This window comes from Semicossyphus pulcher, unplaced genomic scaffold (genome assembly GCF_022749685.1).
Source record: "Semicossyphus pulcher isolate SPU_LCO1_2020_fin unplaced genomic scaffold, fSemPul1.0.p SCAF_13, whole genome shotgun sequence".
Taxonomy (NCBI): Eukaryota; Metazoa; Chordata; class Actinopteri; order Labriformes; family Labridae; genus Semicossyphus; species Semicossyphus pulcher.
Window position 1 is genome coordinate 25,494,970 of NW_027211637.1, and position 18,058 is coordinate 25,513,027.

The 18,058-nt window shown below is 41.6% G+C and overlaps 3 protein-coding genes across 3 annotated transcripts; all 3 read left to right on the top strand.

Annotated features, from left to right (window-relative positions):
* The first annotated feature begins 105 nt into the window (after positions 1 to 105).
* On the top strand, positions 106 to 3,007 carry fam110a (family with sequence similarity 110 member A). Its single transcript, XM_069660451.1, has 2 exons — positions 106 to 183; positions 1,294 to 3,007. Exon 2 carries the CDS (start codon positions 1,446 to 1,448, stop codon positions 2,691 to 2,693), a length of 1,248 nt encoding a protein of 415 aa, XP_069516552.1. The 5' UTR covers positions 106 to 183; positions 1,294 to 1,445; the 3' UTR covers positions 2,694 to 3,007.
* An 878-nt stretch (positions 3,008 to 3,885) lies between these two features.
* On the top strand, positions 3,886 to 11,594 carry mfsd2al2 (major facilitator superfamily domain containing 2a-like 2). Its single transcript, XM_069659649.1, has 14 exons — positions 3,886 to 3,975; positions 4,938 to 5,057; positions 5,135 to 5,259; positions 5,340 to 5,472; positions 6,479 to 6,557; positions 6,661 to 6,824; positions 8,111 to 8,201; positions 8,336 to 8,457; positions 8,840 to 8,923; positions 9,298 to 9,381; positions 9,481 to 9,593; positions 9,814 to 9,957; positions 10,044 to 10,220; positions 11,258 to 11,594. Exons 1-14 carry the CDS (start codon positions 3,886 to 3,888, stop codon positions 11,592 to 11,594), a joined length of 1,863 nt encoding a protein of 620 aa, XP_069515750.1.
* Positions 11,595 to 12,940: 1,346 nt separating this feature from the next.
* On the top strand, positions 12,941 to 16,003 carry LOC138590178 (peptidyl-prolyl cis-trans isomerase FKBP1A-like). Its single transcript, XM_069660759.1, has 5 exons — positions 12,941 to 13,035; positions 13,139 to 13,186; positions 14,072 to 14,184; positions 14,691 to 14,866; positions 15,133 to 16,003. The coding sequence occupies exons 1-4, from the start codon at positions 12,999 to 13,001 to the stop codon at positions 14,820 to 14,822; spliced, it is 330 nt and encodes a 109-aa protein (XP_069516860.1). The 5' UTR covers positions 12,941 to 12,998; the 3' UTR covers positions 14,823 to 14,866; positions 15,133 to 16,003.
* Positions 16,004 to 18,058: the final 2,055 nt, after the last annotated feature.

Genomic DNA, 18,058 nt, shown 5'->3' on the forward strand with positions numbered 1-18,058 from the left:
TTGTAGGAGCGCGACTGGACCAATCAGGAGGAAGGGGGGCGGAGTCAGGAGGAGCACACATGAGTTGTCAAACAGGTTTGTCTCCACATTCACCTACATGCTCCTCAGCAGGGACAGCACGGTGTGTTTGTGGATTAAAAGAAGAAACCAAGGAGAGGCTCAGGAGATGAACAGACTGTGAAGGTGAGTTTTCTGTAGAAATAGCAGGAAAAAAACATGATGAGACTTAACTGAGCTACACCTTCATACAAGCAGGCCTGAGCTTGTCAGGGCAAGACTAGTGAGTAGGCCTTGAGTGCATGTGGGACTTTTTTTTGTTGTTTACCTGCGTCTTTTGTTTCAGTTTCTTTAGCTTCCTGCTTCCATGTTTGTCATTATCACTATCAAAGGCAGAACATGTTCGCACCTGACTCAGAAACACCAAATTAGAGGCTCTATTTTAGTTTGCCTGACCCACCTCTTGACATTCCTCTTTGGTTTGTAACACACCAGCCTGCTGCTTCCATAATGACATACATCAGGGTGCTGGCTGCCTTTAAGATGATGTTATTGGGAGGATTTTAAGGCAGGTAAAAATGGAGGTACAGAAAGATTCACAGCTCTATCAGCAGCTAGCTTGGCCTGGCTCAGACTGGTATGGCAAATATGTAGAGAATGTGACCGGCAGATGCAGACTGTTCAAGCACACACAGTATCTTAAGTGTGTACAGACGTGCAGAAATGGTGTCTGTAGTTATCAAGTTCCTTAATATGACCTTCAACACAGTGATAGGCCTATAAGAGAGAAGGGTTAACAGATGCTAGCCTCTTTGTTAGGACTTTTACTTTGAAAATCCCCACAACAAACCCTGATAACTTCTCGCTTATTTAAAGTTGAGGAGTCATTGTTCCCATAGCCACAGCAGCTGTTGGTGTGTGTGCGATCTGCTCTGTATCGCCTCCAGACAATAGCTCGTTGACAGCTGTCCTGATCCACTTCCCCATCACCCCCCTCACACGCACACAAGTTTCTGCCACTCTTTTCAACAGGCCGTCTACTGAGTGTCAGTTTTATTGTGCGTTTGTCTGCAGAGAGATGGATGACTGCGAGTAATTGTTTGAATGCGTCGTTGCAGGCAGCCAATGAACTTGTAAGACGGAGAGGGGTTCAAGAGGCTGATTGGCTGCGGTTTGAAAGAAAGGGAGGGTTTATGGGTGTAGGTTTTTGAGTGCTAGAAGTTTCTGGAGAAGAGATGTTTGCGTGTCCTTGACGGTAAATGTTCTCCTGACTGATCTGATGTCTCTTTTCCTCAGGGCGTCCTAATGTCAAGGAGCTGAGGACTTCAAAAATGGAATGGTGCCCATCATGAGACCGCTTTCCAGAGCTACAAACACAGGATAACAATTCCTGCAGAATCAAGGACATACATTTTTAGGTTGACCAAAGAACATTAACGGGTTTCAAAATGCCTTCTGAGACTGTCCAACGCCCTGTGAGGCAACAAGCAAGGACTGCTGTCGCTGCTACACCCCCACGCCTGCGCCCAAAGGGGCCGGTGGGTCCAGACTTCTACCGGCAGTTCCCGACAGCAGCGGGCAGGCCGAAGCAAAGTGCGGTGGAGAGGCTGGAAGCAGACAAGGCCAAATATGTGAAAAGTCAGGTGGCGCTTTCCAAACAGCTTCCTGTCAAGCCTCCTGAAGTGCGGAAACCTCTGCTGAACCCCAGCTCGGCTCTGCGGCCCACCAGGAAAGCCCCGACACCGACTAAAGCAAAGCAGGAGGGAGTCCAGCTCGACTTGGAGCATCTGAGTAACCTCATCAGTGGAGTGAATGAGGGACCCCAATCCGGTGTGAACGCAGAGGACGGTGATTGTGCAGGCGGCTCTACTCGTCCTGCACCTGCAGGGGCGCCACAGAAAAAGGAAAGGCCGTGCCCCCCTCCTCGTCCTGATTGGTCCAGTCCAGCTAAAGTGAGATTAAAAGCTTCTGGACCTGCGCGGGTAGAGAGTCCTGGTTCTTCCGGGGCTCCAGCTGCAGGGACAGTTCGCAGAGTGGACGTCATGCCTCAGGCGGGCCCTGTGAGAACGCCCTGCAGACCCCCTCGGTTCATCCGGCAGCCCCTCCAGCCTCTACACTCCCAGTTTCCACTCCGCCCGGCTGCCTCACACCTGCGTCTCTTCCACCCTAGAATAACAACAACAAGTCCGTCTCCGCTGAAACCTGTCGTTGCTCCATCTAAACCTGACAACCCCACCTCCTCTCCAGCTGATACCCCTGCTTCACCTCTCCTAAGCATACCTGTTTTCCCTCCGTCCTCTCCTGCGATCACCCGTTTGTCCTCCTCCAGCTCCAGGAAACGCCCCTCCTTGACCCGGTCTAAGTCGGACATGAGCGACCGCTTCTCCAGAGCCGGCACCGAGCTGGAGCGCTTCTTCAACCTGTGCGGTCTGGACCCGGCAGACCTGCAGGAGTGGACTGGATCTAGCTCTGACATTGTGTCAATGGCCCGTTTCCGCAGCGTGAGCGCTCCGGGGTCGGAGGTTGCAGGCTCGGGCAGGGAGGAGGAAGACGATGAGGAGGAGGAGGATGCTGGGAATGCTGCAGTGCGCGCTCCTTATGGTGTTTCTGTTATTGAGAGGAATGCGAGAGTGATTAAATGGCTGTATGGACTCAGACATGCTAAGGACATTGTGAATAAGAGCACAGATTTATAGGATGATGTTTAAATGGACTCGAATAAGTTTGAAAACAAAGTAGAAATATAATTCCACACAGTGACAGGACGCCACGATTAAACTGAAGTATGTGATATGATGATAAAGTGATGGATGCAATTTGTCTGAACGTAATTCACTTTCCTTTAATTCTCTTGTTGTTTTGATTGGATGTTTTTGTTCTTTTTTTTATTTTCATTTTAAAACATTTGTTTTGGAAAAGCAGAACGAGCTTTATTTTACTTTTAAGTTTCAATTTTCTTTTGTCATTTTGACTTTTCCCTTCGACGTCGTCTCCGGTCACGATCACACTCTGAGGCTGTGAACGGAAAGCATTAAAGACGAATGATGCAAGAATCGTGTTTAGTACTCTTTATTTTGTAGAAACAGTCATACATTTCCTCAGAGGGATCAGAGCTGAAGTTCAAACTCAAGTCTAAGTCTAAGTTCAAGTCTAAGTGCACATTAGACATACCTATACGTGTATGTTATGAGTGAAAGTGCCTTGAAGCTACTCTTCATATTTGCTGATCATGCACTTGTCATTAAGTGGAAGAACTGGATGGACAGGCTTCTTTTAACGGAGGAAAGTTTCACTGCTGGTCCACAAGAGGTCAGAGCAGCCCGTACTCAGAATTAAGAACAAGGTCGTCTGTGATTTCTGAGTTTCCCGCCTGTCCGTCTTATTTTCTCTTCTCAGAGGAAGTACTCGCCATAATTAGAAAAGCAGGAATGCTATAAAGATAAAATTCAGATTCAAAGTGCATCTTCTAAAATCCTGCACAAGCTCGAAGAAAGATATTCAAATGTTGCATTCATCATAATCTGCGAGAGAAGAGCGTGTTTGTTAGTTGCATCTCATCAAGTTCATATCAGGCCTTTAAAACAAACCTTCAGCCACAGTCAATTATTTCTAACAAATACATACAATTATGATTAATATGCATCATTATTTTCTCCACATAAATAATGTGTTTGGCAGTTCATTCATTCTTTCTGTAAGTGTGAGCAGGTGGGCTGGATTAGAGCTCCTCACTTTCACGGATTAAGGAGTCGTTCGACCAGATTCCAGCGTCGCCTCGTCACAAGCTGTGTGTGCATGAAGAGAGGAGCGCTGTCGTGGAACAGTTCAGGCAGTTAAAGGTTGTAGCCGTTCATCTGCATGTGGCATTTATCTGTGTAACTTTGAATGATGAGTTGTCTTAAGAGTTTTACAGATCAAGTACAGACATTAAAGAGTCGGTTGCTAAAACAGACTGCTGACAGACACTCATCACAGACGGTAAGTTGAATTGTTTTTCTTATGCGTTTGCATTAAAAACAGAAAGATTTTTAATGTACAATTTGTGGGAGCTTAAACATCATTTTATACATTTCTCTGATGTTAATTTTTTTAATTAATTCTTTACATAAATAGATCTAAAAATGGGGCAAGTTTGAATCTTTTTTCTTTCAGTGATGATCAACAAAACTAGAATTAGAATGAAGTTAATATTCAAAGCAGTCACATTACTGCAGATCTTTCCGGTCATTCACACCTGATCATAGACTTCCATGCACATCAGCTGTTTGTAATAATCTTATAAAACACCAGGGAAAAGTCACTTTCTTTTTCACTCTTTTGTCAAGTTTGAGGGCTGCACGGTGGTGGGTTAGCGCTGTCACTTCACAGCTAGAAGGTTCCTGGTTCGAATCCCGGTTTGGACGTAGTGGGCCTTTCTGTGTGGAGAGTGCATGTTCTCCCCGTGCATGCGTGGGTTCCCTCCGGGTACTCTGGCTTCCTCCCACAGTCCAAAGACATGCTAGGTTAGGTTCATTGGTGACTCTAAATTGCCCGTGGGTGTGAACGTGAAAGGTTGTCTGTCTCTGTGATTGACTGGCGATCAGTCCAGGGTGTACCCCGCCTCTCGCCCAATGACAGCTGGGATTGGGGCTGGGTCGAGCACTAAAGTTATAGATGTTCAGTTCAGTAAAACTACTGCACTATGAAATCTCTCTGTTCTTCCTCCATGGATTGGCCCACTTTCCTCTAACACACCCCAAAAGTACTTGATCTTTTTTTGTCTTGGCAACCCTGTTTGTGTTTTTTGGAAGCAGCGAGTCTTCTGATATCTCCATATCACAAGTTAATTATTGTGTTATCTCGACAAAACAAGCTTTATCTCAGGATAATGAGATAATTGACTTGTTATCACGTGAAAACAAAAGGTCATAAATGGCGTCTGCACTGTCTGCTCCTCACAGGGGTCGGGGGGGATTCCTGTGACCAGGAAGCTGTGTTATGCTGTGGGTGGGGTCCCATATCAGATTACCACAGTGGCTATCAGTGTTTCCCTGCAGATATTTCTCCTGGATGTTGTGCAGGTAAGATTGATCACACACAAAAATATAACCTATGTTGTTATCTGAATTTCAAAATAAAGCGCCTCAGTGTCTGATAGATGGAGGCCTTCTATGTTTCCATGATTTTGTTCGTGAGCCGGGCCTGGGATGCCGTGACTGACCCGCTGGTTGGATATCTGGTGAGCCGCAGCAAGTGGACGCCCATCGGCAAACTCACTCCCTGGTTGGTTGTTGGAGCCACATGTTTAAAGGCTTCATCTTGAATTTCGCCAGGCGCTGAATTCGACCATGTTTGTCTCCCAGGCTTGTTCTTTCCACTCCGTTTGCTGTCCTGTCCTATCTGCTGCTGTGGTTTGTTCCTCGTGGCTCTGTGTCTCAGGCCCTCAGCGTGCTGTGGTTCCTCACCGCAGCCTGCCTGTTCGAGACCCTCATGAGTGTAAGTCAGAGGAAGTGGCGCTTAAAGGTACTTCTCGGTCTGGTGGAAAAGGACATTACTGTGTACTGTGCTTCAGTATGATCTGAGGCTTTACACTTCTACATCACTACATTTCAGAGGGAAAGATTGCACTCTTAACTCCAATAAATTTACCTGCAGGTTTAAGTTGCGTTTGAAATAAAGATTGTGATCAACTTATAAAATACTGTACAATTTCAAAAAAGCAGTGTCATCTTCGGGGCCCTTGTCACACATTTCATAATATAGCTTTTGTTGTCAGCAGTTCAACCAAAGAAAGATTTCCATTCTAAAAACATCTCAGATGATTTTTATTTTAAGAACTATTTGTGGCCCAGAAATACTGCGGCGGCCCTGAGGGTCAAAACGCAGCACAGCAACATTTCATAACACGACACTTCCCAAATTCTGAAATGTTATTGTGTATTGTGAAGTGTTGTTTTGACCCTCAGGGCCACCGTAGGATGAGATAATATCCTACAATTCACAAAACCACAAAGATGAGAGGAAAATCTGAAACTGAAAACACATCTGTGTGTCAGATTGTTTTTGTATTCTTCCTCCATCTCCTATTAATCGTCTCATGTCCCCTCAGATTTATGTTATGACCCTTTAGAGGGACCGGACCCCTAGGTTGGGGACTGCTAGACTAAACTGTGTATAAAGTAGTTAAAAGTATCTCCACCTTAGTCAGTTACGTCAGCATTAACAATCAAATAATGTCAAATAGAATATATCTCTTGATGATTTAAGCACTTATTAGTGGTAATACATTAGTGCACTTTTTAACACAGGGCTACAAAAATAAAACTTACACAAAATAAAAGTTCAAATATAAGTGAAATATAAAGAATAGCAGTATTTTTAAAGGCCTTTAATTCGTCCTCTTCCTCATGTCACTGTGTCTGCCACCATCTTGCTCCAAGCTGTGTCACCATGGCTACTGAGTCTCACAGCGCTCATGTTTTCCTCTGTCGTCCATTAACAGTGTTACAACGTCCCCTTCCTCTCACTCAACATGTTCCTGGGGGGAGATCACAGAGACAGAGACTCTGCCACAGCCTACAGTAAGACTACAGATCCCTTATCCCTGGTCAGGCCTAAAATAATGTAAACCAGGGTTTGCCTCACAGTCCTTGTCCCCTTCTTCTTCTTCTTCTTCTGTGGCAGGAATGAGTGTGGAGATGCTGGCAATGCTGTTGGCTTCAGTAATTCAGGGTCAAGTTGTAGCTGTTTACAACACAGAGAAACAAGAGGCCTGCCAGCATCTGGACCAGGCTCATGAAACACCTCAAAGCACAAATTCCCCACAAACTGCGTCTCTTAAGGAAACGGTATGCTGCATTTAAACTCTTAGATAAAACTGGTCATGCTAGCTGAGATAACACTCATACTTCTTTAGCAGCCTAGCAGCGCTGCTTTGGCTTTGTGCTGACACGGTCCCAGGGAGATCCTGTTACCCTGTAATTTACTGGTCTTAGCTCAACAAAAGGCATTGTTATGTGTTCACGTGTGTGTCCTCTGGATTTAGTTGTTTTTTTCACAACTTCAGGTTGGATTTTAATGAAACTAGCAAACATAAGTGTATATGCAAAATCAACCCATGACAGTAAAACTCCATTCAACATAAAGGGTGTTTATGTAAGACAAATAAGTAAGAATTACTTGAGAATTTATAGGAGGTATCTCGGTATCTAAGAGTAAGATTGGATTATGCCAATATAGTTTTAACAATGAAAACAAAGCTAGCAGAGTTAGCTTCGCCTAGCATAAAAACAACAGCAACAGCGAGCCTAGCTAACAAAAGGCTGTAGTTATCTATAACTATCTTATTTGTATAATCTTGGCTAAAACTGAATTTCTGTATGCTAGTTTTATTGAGTCATGCTAGCTGCTTTTTACGCTAATAAGCCAACTGCCCAATAGCTCCAACTTCATATTGAATGGACAGATAATGGACAGAGTGGTATCAATCTCTAATTCTCCTCTAACTCTTAGCAAGAAAGCGGATGTTATGTACTGTTATTTAGCCAACAGAAACTGTAACAGTTAATTTAAACCCTGTAGCTTATGTCATAAAGGAGGGTTATGAATAATTAAGGTGTATCATTTAACAAAATATTCACTTTTTATGCCAAGAGTGAGATGAGAGCTAGCAGATAATTAGATTAGCCTAGCATAAACACTAGATTAAAAGCTAGCTTGGCTCTGTCTGTGGGTAGCAGGTAAATCCACCTACCAGCACTTAAGCTCATTAATTAGCTTGTAACTAAAACCTAGCTTGTTTGTATTATCCGAGCTAAAACCGAGAGATTGTATGCTGATTGAGTCAGGCTTATAGCTTTTTATGCTAATATGCTAACTGCCCATTAGCTCCAACTTCATCATGGACAGATATTAGAGTGATATCAATCGCTAAATGTCTTTTAAGTCTTAGTTAAAAAACGTGTATTGTGTATTTATCAAACTATTTCTTTGGGCACAAGTTAAAATCACCATTAATGAACATCTACGCGCAGATAAAAATGCCTTAATACTATAAAGTGGAAGTAGGGTTGTTGGCAGAACAATTATGTATTATTTATCTTTAAATGCTTAATGTGTGAATTGTAACTCCCAGGAGAAGGCTTTCCTGACTTCAGCGTTGGTCATGGGCGCCTTGTTTTTCCTGAGCAGCCTGGTTCTCTTTCTGGGGGTGAAGGAACAGCGGGGTAGGTTTCTCAAAAATGGCAGACAGTCAGTGTTAAAACAATATTCAAAAATATTATTTATTTAACTACTTGAAGTTAATAGGTGTAATTTTTTTCACTGCCCCTCCTGAACATAGTTTTGGTTGTATTTTCAGCTCCTCTCTGCTCTGACGACAAAGAACGACCCTCCTATCTGACCTCGCTGAGGATGCTGATTTGTCACATTCCCTACCAGAGACTGGTGCTCGGCTTCGTGTTCAGTGCACTTGCATTTCAGGTACAGTTAAGCTCAAAGCGGCTGTTTTACATTCTCCCTAAACTCGGCTCAGATGAAAAACAGAGAGGTTCAAGCAGGCCTCATGAATATGGCCTTGGACCCCCACTGATACAGACTCTCATCCCAGCTATAGGACAGCACACGCTAATGTTAAACTCTCCACATCTGACTAAATGTGTTTGACTTGTTTTGTTGTATATTGTAATTATTATTTTTACTAACTCTTTTCATTTTGATAAAGATATATTTTACATATTTTTTTATTTTTATTACAATTGGGTTTTTTTCTATTTATAAGGCACCCAAAGTTGTGCATGTACTAAATGTTATATATGCTGTTATTGAAACAAAACATAATTTTATTTTTGGTCCCATATTTCAGATGTCCTTGGGTAATTTTGCACTTTTTTGCAGTCACGCAGCTGGGCTTGGAGCCCAGTTCCAGCACCTCCTACTGGTTCTACTGGTAAGATAAGACTAACTAAAAACACACACTCTTCTAGAGAAGATGTTGATAAAGACATTATTTTGAGATCCTGATTTGTTAACTTGAGAAAAAGGACATTTGTTGTCTCAAGATGACAAGTAAATCAGTTATCAATTTTGTTTTCTCATGATAAATTGTCCCGTTATCTTGAGAAATCTGTCTTTTGTTTCTCAAGAAAGCACAATAAAGTTTATCACTTCAATGACAAAACAAGCTCAAATTTAGGAAGTAATTCACTCATGCTTCTGACATAATGGCATTAGTGCAAGCAGGGCCGTTCTGTGTGCAACAGCCTTCTGATAAATTTTTCAGGACAGATTCTGAATTTCAAATGAAACTCAATATTTCCACAGGCTTCTGGCTCCATAGCAGTTCCTCTGTGGCAAATGGTTCTCCTGAGAGTAGGAAAAAAGGCCACAGCTTTCATCGGACTATCAGTAAGAAACCTCAGATTCATCCATGTACAATAATCTCGATGGTTGGAGTGATTTTCCCACCTTCAGTCTCCTTCTCACCCCTGGTTTTGTCCCTCTCAGCTTTTCATCCCAGCTGTGATTATAGTCGCCTGTGTCCCCAGTAACCTGCCAGTTTTCATGACTATGTGCGTTTTGATGGGATTCAGCGTGGCGACCATATTCTTGCTACCCTGGTGAGTCAGTTCCCTGCTGAGACACAAAGTTCTCCGTCCTCTCGAAGGCCCCTGTCAGATCGAATCAGTGTCAGGGCTGAATGCGGCGCACATGAATCATTCACATCACCTCCACCTGACCCTGGCCAGAATATTCTAGCAGTTGACTGGTCAGTTTTACATAGAAATCGACATGCGGTTTTGATACCTGATATGTCAGCTAGTTCTGCATCTGTTACAGGTCGATGCTGCCAGATGTGGTGGACGACTTTGCAGTGAAACATCCGTCCTGCAGAGACCTGGAGCCTCTGTTTTTCTCCTGTTATGCCTTCTGCAGCAAGCTGGCAGGAGGCCTGGCTGTTGGGATCTCAACCATGACATTACAGTAAGTCAATCTACCGTCTGCACGCTTGGATGGTTGTGTGTGCCCATTTGTGGGTCTGTCAGATTTTGTTTTCTCCCTGTCTGCAGGTTCGTAGGCTACAGAGCAGGTGCGTGCAACCATGGTGATGGAGTGGTGACGGCTCTGATAGTGCTGTTCTCACCAGTTCCCATTGCACTACTGCTGATTGGGATGGTCTTTTTTCACTACTATCCAATCAAGGAGAGGCACCGTGTGCAGCCCCAGGAAGAGCTGACCACAGATCAGTAAGTTGCAATAAATATCCTCTCAAGAGATGAATAAAAAATGTATATAAGTTTTATTTTTTTAGAACAATAATGCGTCAAATTAAAATGTAAAAACGTAATTTGTTGTGATGAACCTACAGACAATTAATGTGTCAATTTGCCTTCAACTTTACACTCTTGTAAAGTGAGTTTTAGCTCATTGTTTAGTATGCCACTCACGACTTTAAAGTATTGGTAAACTCTCAGTGCTCTCTTACAAAAAAACTAAGAAAAAACCCCACTAAACACTACATGCTAAGCACAAAACAACAGAAAGATACAGGTAGAGAATACCTGGTGAACACAATTGAGCATTTAGCAGCTAAAGAGCTAGTAGGTACCAAAAATTAGCTAAAAGACAGTAAGTGGTGGACTAACATTCATTGCATGGTCAGAAACATTTCTCAGAATTAATGATAATGATGCTCTGTAGCCGCTGGATTTGTAAATAAGCCACTGCCAGCTATCAAGTTTGACATATTAAACCTAAAACGTGATTATGTGAATGTTATGTTCACAACATGCCGTTGAGCTATAAGTAAATAAGATACCAAAGAAACAGCTTGGTAATTTATGACCTATTCCTTTTCACTTCCTTGCCAAAGGTTGCATGACAAAATTGAATCTGCTCTCATGTCTGTATGTTAACTGCAGCGACAGCAAGGGACCACTTAGCTTAGCTTAGCATAAAGACCAGAGGTTGAAAGAGCTAGCCTGGCTCTGTCCAAAGTTTGGCAAGAAAATGAAAAAGCCGTTTTCCCAAAATATATTTGCCGCAGACCCTTAATTGATAAACTAAGTGATCTGAGTACGCAAAGCAACTTTTAACAGTAAAATATAAACTAAATATGAAGAGCTGCTATGCGACAGAAAGTCTAAGTACCGAACTTAATTTGGAAGATATGCATACATTGTCTTTGGGACATTAAAATGTATATTTTTCCGACATCTTCTTTACAAACATAATATGATGAAAATAATAATAATTTTATTTTTTGTTTTCATTTTTCATCCAGGCCAGACGCTACAACACCCTCATCAGTCTCAAGAGAAAACACAGAGCAGCCAGCGATCCTGCAGCAGCAGACAAATACCTCGCAGTGTTGTTACAGTCACTATAAGAGATGCTCAGTAAAGTCATCTGTCCTTTCAAATGTGTCAAAGATCCCGTCTGGAGAGTACGGCAGGCCTGAAGCAGTTGTCCAGTCAAATGAAAATCCTCAATGTCATAAGCAGAGACTCAGCACGATCCAGCACTCAGGAGAAGAAAAACTGGGGCGAAATTCCAGCAGGAACAATTCTAGTTCTTTCCCTGGCAGGGCAAATGTGAAATCCAAAGTGTCGTGGGTGTAGTCAGACACCTTAAAGCAATAGTTTTACATTTTTGGAGGTACCTTTTATTTTACATTCTTGCTGAGAGCTCTCATGCCTGCACACTAAGTACAAATTTGCAGCCAGCAGTGTGTTAGCCTAGCATAAAGACTGACAACAGAGAAACAGCTGGCCCTGCTTTGCCCAAATGTGACACACTCTGCTACAAGCACCTCTAAAGTTTGTTAATTAACATTTTGTATCTCATTTGTTTAATTCACAAAGTGTATGACAAGATGTCTGTTTTAACAAGAAGTAAGGTGCTTGTCTATGGAAGCCCTTAGCGGACATGCATCCATACTTACTCCATTTTCCTGTGACAACAAGTTATTTTTGGTCGTTTCTTGAGATCTCGACTTATTTATTACCTTATCACGAGCAGCACCACCGTAACGCCCCACAGTTGTAAAAGAAACATAGAAAACAAACATAGAAACAGGCTTAACTTACCTCATTAGTGTGGGCAATAGCAGTGACCAGCCTGTTGTTTTGTTTTCTAGATCGCCAGAAAATTATCCCGTTATCATGAGAAACGAGCTCTGTTATCCTGAGATTACAAGATAAAGCAATCCGTTATAACGGGAAAGCCAGCTTTGTTTTCCAAGACAACAAGAAAAATAAGTCGAGATCTTGACAAAAGGACCAGAAATAACTCATTATCACGGGAAAATGTAGTAAATAAAATGTATGGATGCACGTCCGCTTAGGGCTTCTGTAGGCAACAGAAGAAAAAAGGAAGGAAGGAAAGGAAAAAGGACTGAAAAAATCAGCCAAAAGCAAAGAGGTACGCCTTTGTCTACAGGGGGCACCAATATCAATACAAACCGAAAGTTCCTCACAGGAGCTTTAAGTGTAGACAAGATGTGTTTTAACAAAAAGTTAGGTGCTTAGCTAGGTTACAGAACATTGTGCCCCATAAAACTAATGTGTGTGGGCTAATTTATAGTTTCTGTGTATGGATGGATTTGTAAATAGGTGACTATTTGCTAAACACTTCACAATATTAAAAGGTGATTCTAAGTTAATGTTGTGTATTTCTTTATTTTATTATTTTATTAGTTGCTGTTGTCCCTGAGTGACCAAAAAAACAATCATGTTACTCAACAAACACTTGTTGTTTGTTGGTAAAAAATAAAAGATTAAAAAAGAAAATCTGATATTTGTTCAATAAATCTGGTTTAGGTTTTTTGACACGTTATATAATATGCGTGATTATATACGTTCACACAAAGTTTCCAAATAAGATAGCAATAATATATTTCTAATAATAATAATGCCTTAATTTCCCCCATGTATACCCACCCGCTCGTCAGCAGGCCGCCCCTGCCTCCAGCTTCCGCTCGCATTGTAGGGTGGTCGAGAGGAAGGATACCGAAGAGCGAAAAAATGGGAGTAGAAATTGAGACCATAACTGCAGGCGATGGTGGGAATTATCGACTATTTTAACAGCGTTATACTCTATTTAATCCACAGTGTGTGTGGTTCATTAATTTCCACACGTTCTCTATTTTCTCCCCGTTTTTCAGGACGGACATTCCCAAAGAAGGGGCAGTGTGTCGTGGTGCACTATGTCGGTGAGTGCGGAGGCTGAACTGGTGTTGAGGCTACTGAGAAGCTCAAAGATTTGGACACAAAATGTTGTGTTTATGAGCTAACTTAGCGTTGTCTTAACGTGCATCTCGTTAGCGGCGTGAAAGCCTGTTGTTTGCTTGTTATGGTGGACCAGACAGGTATCGGAAGCAGATTGTTTAAACGGGTGTTTGCTAATTGCTAGCATTGAAGCTAGCTAGCCTCCAATGCCCTGTTTAACAAATTGCTTGTTGTGACTGTTAGGCTAGCGTGTGCTAATATCATGTGATGATGAAGCCTTGCACTTTCTCGCCGACTTGTGATGTTTGCTCGTTAATTTTAAAAAGACTTAAGGACTGAAGTTAAATTATTTTACTTTTTTTCCCGAGCTAACTGTTTATAGCTGCTGTCTGTCAGTTTGCTAATCGACCCATGATGCTAATGTTGGCTAGCTAGCTACCTAGCTCCAGGCTGTTAGTGACAGTTAGAGAATCAGAATCAGTTGTAAACTCCAAGTATGTAGGCACATACAAGGAGTTTGACTCTTCTTAACCCTCAATGTACAGACACACAAATTGACATACTAAGCTTATAGACAAGGACAGGTTAGATAAGGAAACACAGACACTTAGTCACTAAAAACTACTATATACAGGCCTATGGATACAAATATATATTACAGTATTAATATAAATATATTGATACATTATTTAATAAACACACTAACACTTATAGAAGGGAGACACTAGTGCAATGAACAGTGCAAAGGTGCAGAGATAAATGTGGTTATGAATCAGGTTGTCATAACTGCTTGTTATCGAAAATTGGGCTCATCCTTAACAAAAGCTCATTGCTCATCAGCTTTACGTCCTTTTGGGGTTTTTAACCAGGCACACTGGCAGACGGGAAAGTGTTTGACTCTTCGAGGTCCCGAGGGAAGCCTTTCAAATTCAAGATTGGAAAACAGGAGGTTATTCGTGGATGGGAAGAAGGAGTAGCCCAGGTGAGGAGCTTGTTTTATCTCTGTAAATGTAAACTATGGACATTGAATGGTAAATGGACTGTCGGCTGGCCTGTATAGCGCTGTTCTAGTCTTCCGACCATTCGAAGCTGCTTTTACACATCATGTCACATTCACACACTGATGGCAGAGGCTGCTACCTAAACTGTCAGTCAGTCATCACATTCACACACTGATGGCAGAGGCTGCTACCTATAGTGCCTAACTGTCAATCAGTCATCACATTCACACACCGATGGCTATGCCACTGGGAGTAATTTGAGGTTCAGTGTCATGCCCAAGGACACAAGGACACTTTAACATGTAGACTGAGGGAGCTGCGGATTGAACCACCAACTTTCCAATTGAAAGACGGCCGACTCTACCACTGAGCCGTAGCCGCCCAACATTACGAAGGCCGTATCAGTCCGCTTTATTAGGATGCGGTGTGTACTACTTACTTTAATAGTTTCAGCACTTGTATACGTGTGTTTTCCTGTCCTCCACAGATGAGTGTAGGTCAGCGGGCAAAGCTGATTTGCTCACCAGACTATGCCTATGGTTCCAAGGGGCATCCAGGAATCATCCCACCAAATGCCACCCTCACCTTTGATGTGGAGCTGATAAGCCTGGAAGTCTGAAACTTGTGCACTCGACTTTGTTTAAATTCCACTCAGATTTCAGGGTGAGAAGTCTCTTAAATATTCATTACCATCACCACGATTATGTGCAGCATGTGCTGTGAAGATGGCGTAGCTTTAGAGTATCTCGTAGTGACAGCACTGTGAATACATTTTATTGCTACACATGTACAGTACACTTTATAGTGAGCTGTTGTAATTTACCCAGTGGTGTTTTGAGATTAAGTAGTATGTGCATAACAAGCTTCAGTCTCTAATCCCCTTTTGCGTCTCCTCCTTAATCACCGCGCCCTTTCTCTTGTCGCTGCAGGTTGACTCCTATCTCGGGAACATGGAGGAAATATGTTAACAGAAGATTCCTGCTCTTGATCCCTGCATAGGACCTATGTCTATAGCTTCACTAGTTCACTCTCCTTTCCATTTAGAATCAAACTGTGTTACGTCACTTGCTTTAAAACTTTATCCTTCATCCTATTCTTTAGGTTCCATACAGTAATAAGTCATAGGCCATCCCATGTATTTTGTCATATTCTGCTTTGTATTTTTATGGTGTTTTCTTTTTGTTATTTGACTTAAATTTGACAAAATGTGTCAGCCATCAGGACCAGGTTTTAGATAAGTGTCATGAATATTTAATCAACTCATTCCTGTGGCTCTGTGGCCTTTACACTTAAAATTGTATTGATTTGCGGGTAATGACTTGTCTTGAGTAAAAGTAAGAATAAATTGTTGTTTGACACAATGATATTTCTATGAATCACCCTTTGTGATACTCGTCATCGGGCTAAATTCAAAGTATGGAATAGTTTATAAACAGGGATTCATGAATCAAGCACATTATTGCCATGAACAGCCTACAGATCTCTGCAGATCAAGGATTTTCTTTGTCTTTTCTGCAGCGTCAATTCTTTAATTTATAAGAGTAAACGACTATTGCTGAAATGTTCACAACTTGACGTTTTGTTTCTTTCGCCAAAAGAAGTGATGTTAGAAAAATGTTTGGTGTCTTATAAGAGGTTTCTGAACTCGCATGGTTTGTTCCCCAAAAAAAAAAGGTTTGTAGGCACATCATGGGCTTTGTGGTTATCTTAATTTGAAGGAGTTGTGTGTAACAAGCTGTGGATGTTGTAAAAGGTCTGTTCCTTACTCGAAACACATTAAAAGAGTAATTTTAACACAAACTGCTACTTTTCTTCCTTTTGGATGATTGCATCTCACTGTTTAATGATAGCATTCCCATTTGTCTATGATTAATGCGTAATTAAATTTCAGCACACTAAAAAATGACAGAACAGATGCTTGTTTTATTTTCCAAGAACAGAGGAAACATCCTTCAAACTTGTGCTTTTATCGTACAGTAAATCACCTTTTCATTCCTTTTGCATGTACGTTACAGGCAGACGGAAGGTGTTTCACAAAGAAGTCCATTTTATTCAGTAAGAACTACAAAGATGGGGTAAGCAAAAGTTTTGAACACTAAGTGAATGTCGTTTCTCTGGAAATAAAGTCAGACAAACTGAAACCTAAAATATGAAACATGCGCTGCTCCACCACAGATAGATCACACTCTTTATTTTCCATTTAAGTTTAAATTCTAACAGCTGTTCTTCTGTTTAATTATTGGTTTAACAACTAGTCAGACCTTACTGGAAAGATCCCTGAAAGCTCGGAGCTATCTTGCGTAATAAATCTGTAATTTGTAACCATGATACTCCACGCCATAGTTAGTGGTTACAGCTGAGTCATTTCAGTCAACACACAAAAGGTCCTTTGTAAGACGAGTATTCACACGGATAATACAATCTGTACATCATTATTGTACGATGCAGTGCAGTGTTATGAGAGCAACCGACACAGACGCAAGTGTTAGTCTTCACTTGCTTCTGTCCAAACAAGTTAGAAAAGATATGCATCATAAATTCAGTAAAACAAAAGTCAATTCATTCAGCTGTTGTTTATCCTTTACAGAAATATAGAACTCTCTCTCTCTGCACATTTCAGGACTGGATCGGTGGAAGTCTGGTGCATGTTAATGTCCTGCTAACACGCCCACTTCAAGGCTGTATTTTTAGATCAGAACTGCGATAAAGGCTGTCCTGCTGGAAATATACATACGCACCGGGCCTCGTTTTTCCTTCAACATAATCAACAGTTATAGGCGTTATCTCTGATGTATAAATTGAGGATGTAAACCACACATTTTGCCTTTTTTTTCAGGTAATTGATACATTTTGAACAGGTCAAAGGGCGTTAATGTTTTGAGTAAATTCAAGGAAAATGTTTTCTTTTTTTGTAGAGAGACAGGAAATGTGGGAAGGAGAGAGTTGGGGAAGACATGCACCAAATGGTCACAGACCGGGTGTTGAAGCTGCGATCAGTGTGTCGAGGACTGTGTCCTCTGTACACGGGGTGCCTGCTCTACCAACTGAGCTAAACCAAATTCAAGGAAATGTCTGGAAGCCAAGAAAAGCTGGGTTTGCAATTCTTTTTTTAATCTCAAGATAACAAGTATGTTGTTATATTGAGATAATTACGTTTTTTCAAGATATTTAGTTAATTTATCTTCTTATCAAGGAAAAACAAACGGTATATTTTGCAAGATAACCACCTGTTCTCCTTCTAGGTCGTCAAATTACAGGCTTTGTCAAGGTGTCTCATATGGACTCATAAGGGGCATCTCACACATGGTCACCCCTAATCTTCCTTTATAACACATGGTTATTGTGAAACGGTTTTCTTACTACTGTAACTGCTTGGTTAAGTTGAGGAAAAACATGGTTTGGGCTACAATAATAACTCAGTGGTGATAAGTACTTGGTCACTTGGAATGGGCTGGAGAATTCATATCTGATCAGTGATTTAAAGTCGAGCTGAAACAGCATTTCGAGAGTATCTAGCTTCCGTATCGTGACGTATTTCCGAGTGAAACAGGCCGTGCAGGCGGGACATATCATTAGAGGGATTTGATTTGATCGTTGAGAAGTGGGCGTAGACAGACGTTCTCCACAGCGCAGTAGCTAGCTAACTGACCGAGCGTTCTTGGTGCTCTGCGGCTAAATGTTGCAGATTGATTGGTTGAAATTGTTTGGTGCTAACTTACGTAAGCACGCGTGAAATTTAGTTTTACCAGAAGAAAAAATTATCGGATTTTGATATAAGAAGAAATTGATTTTCTGTATTTTTTTGGCCTATATTGTCAAATAGATGCACAATATTACAGAGGATGTGATCTAAAA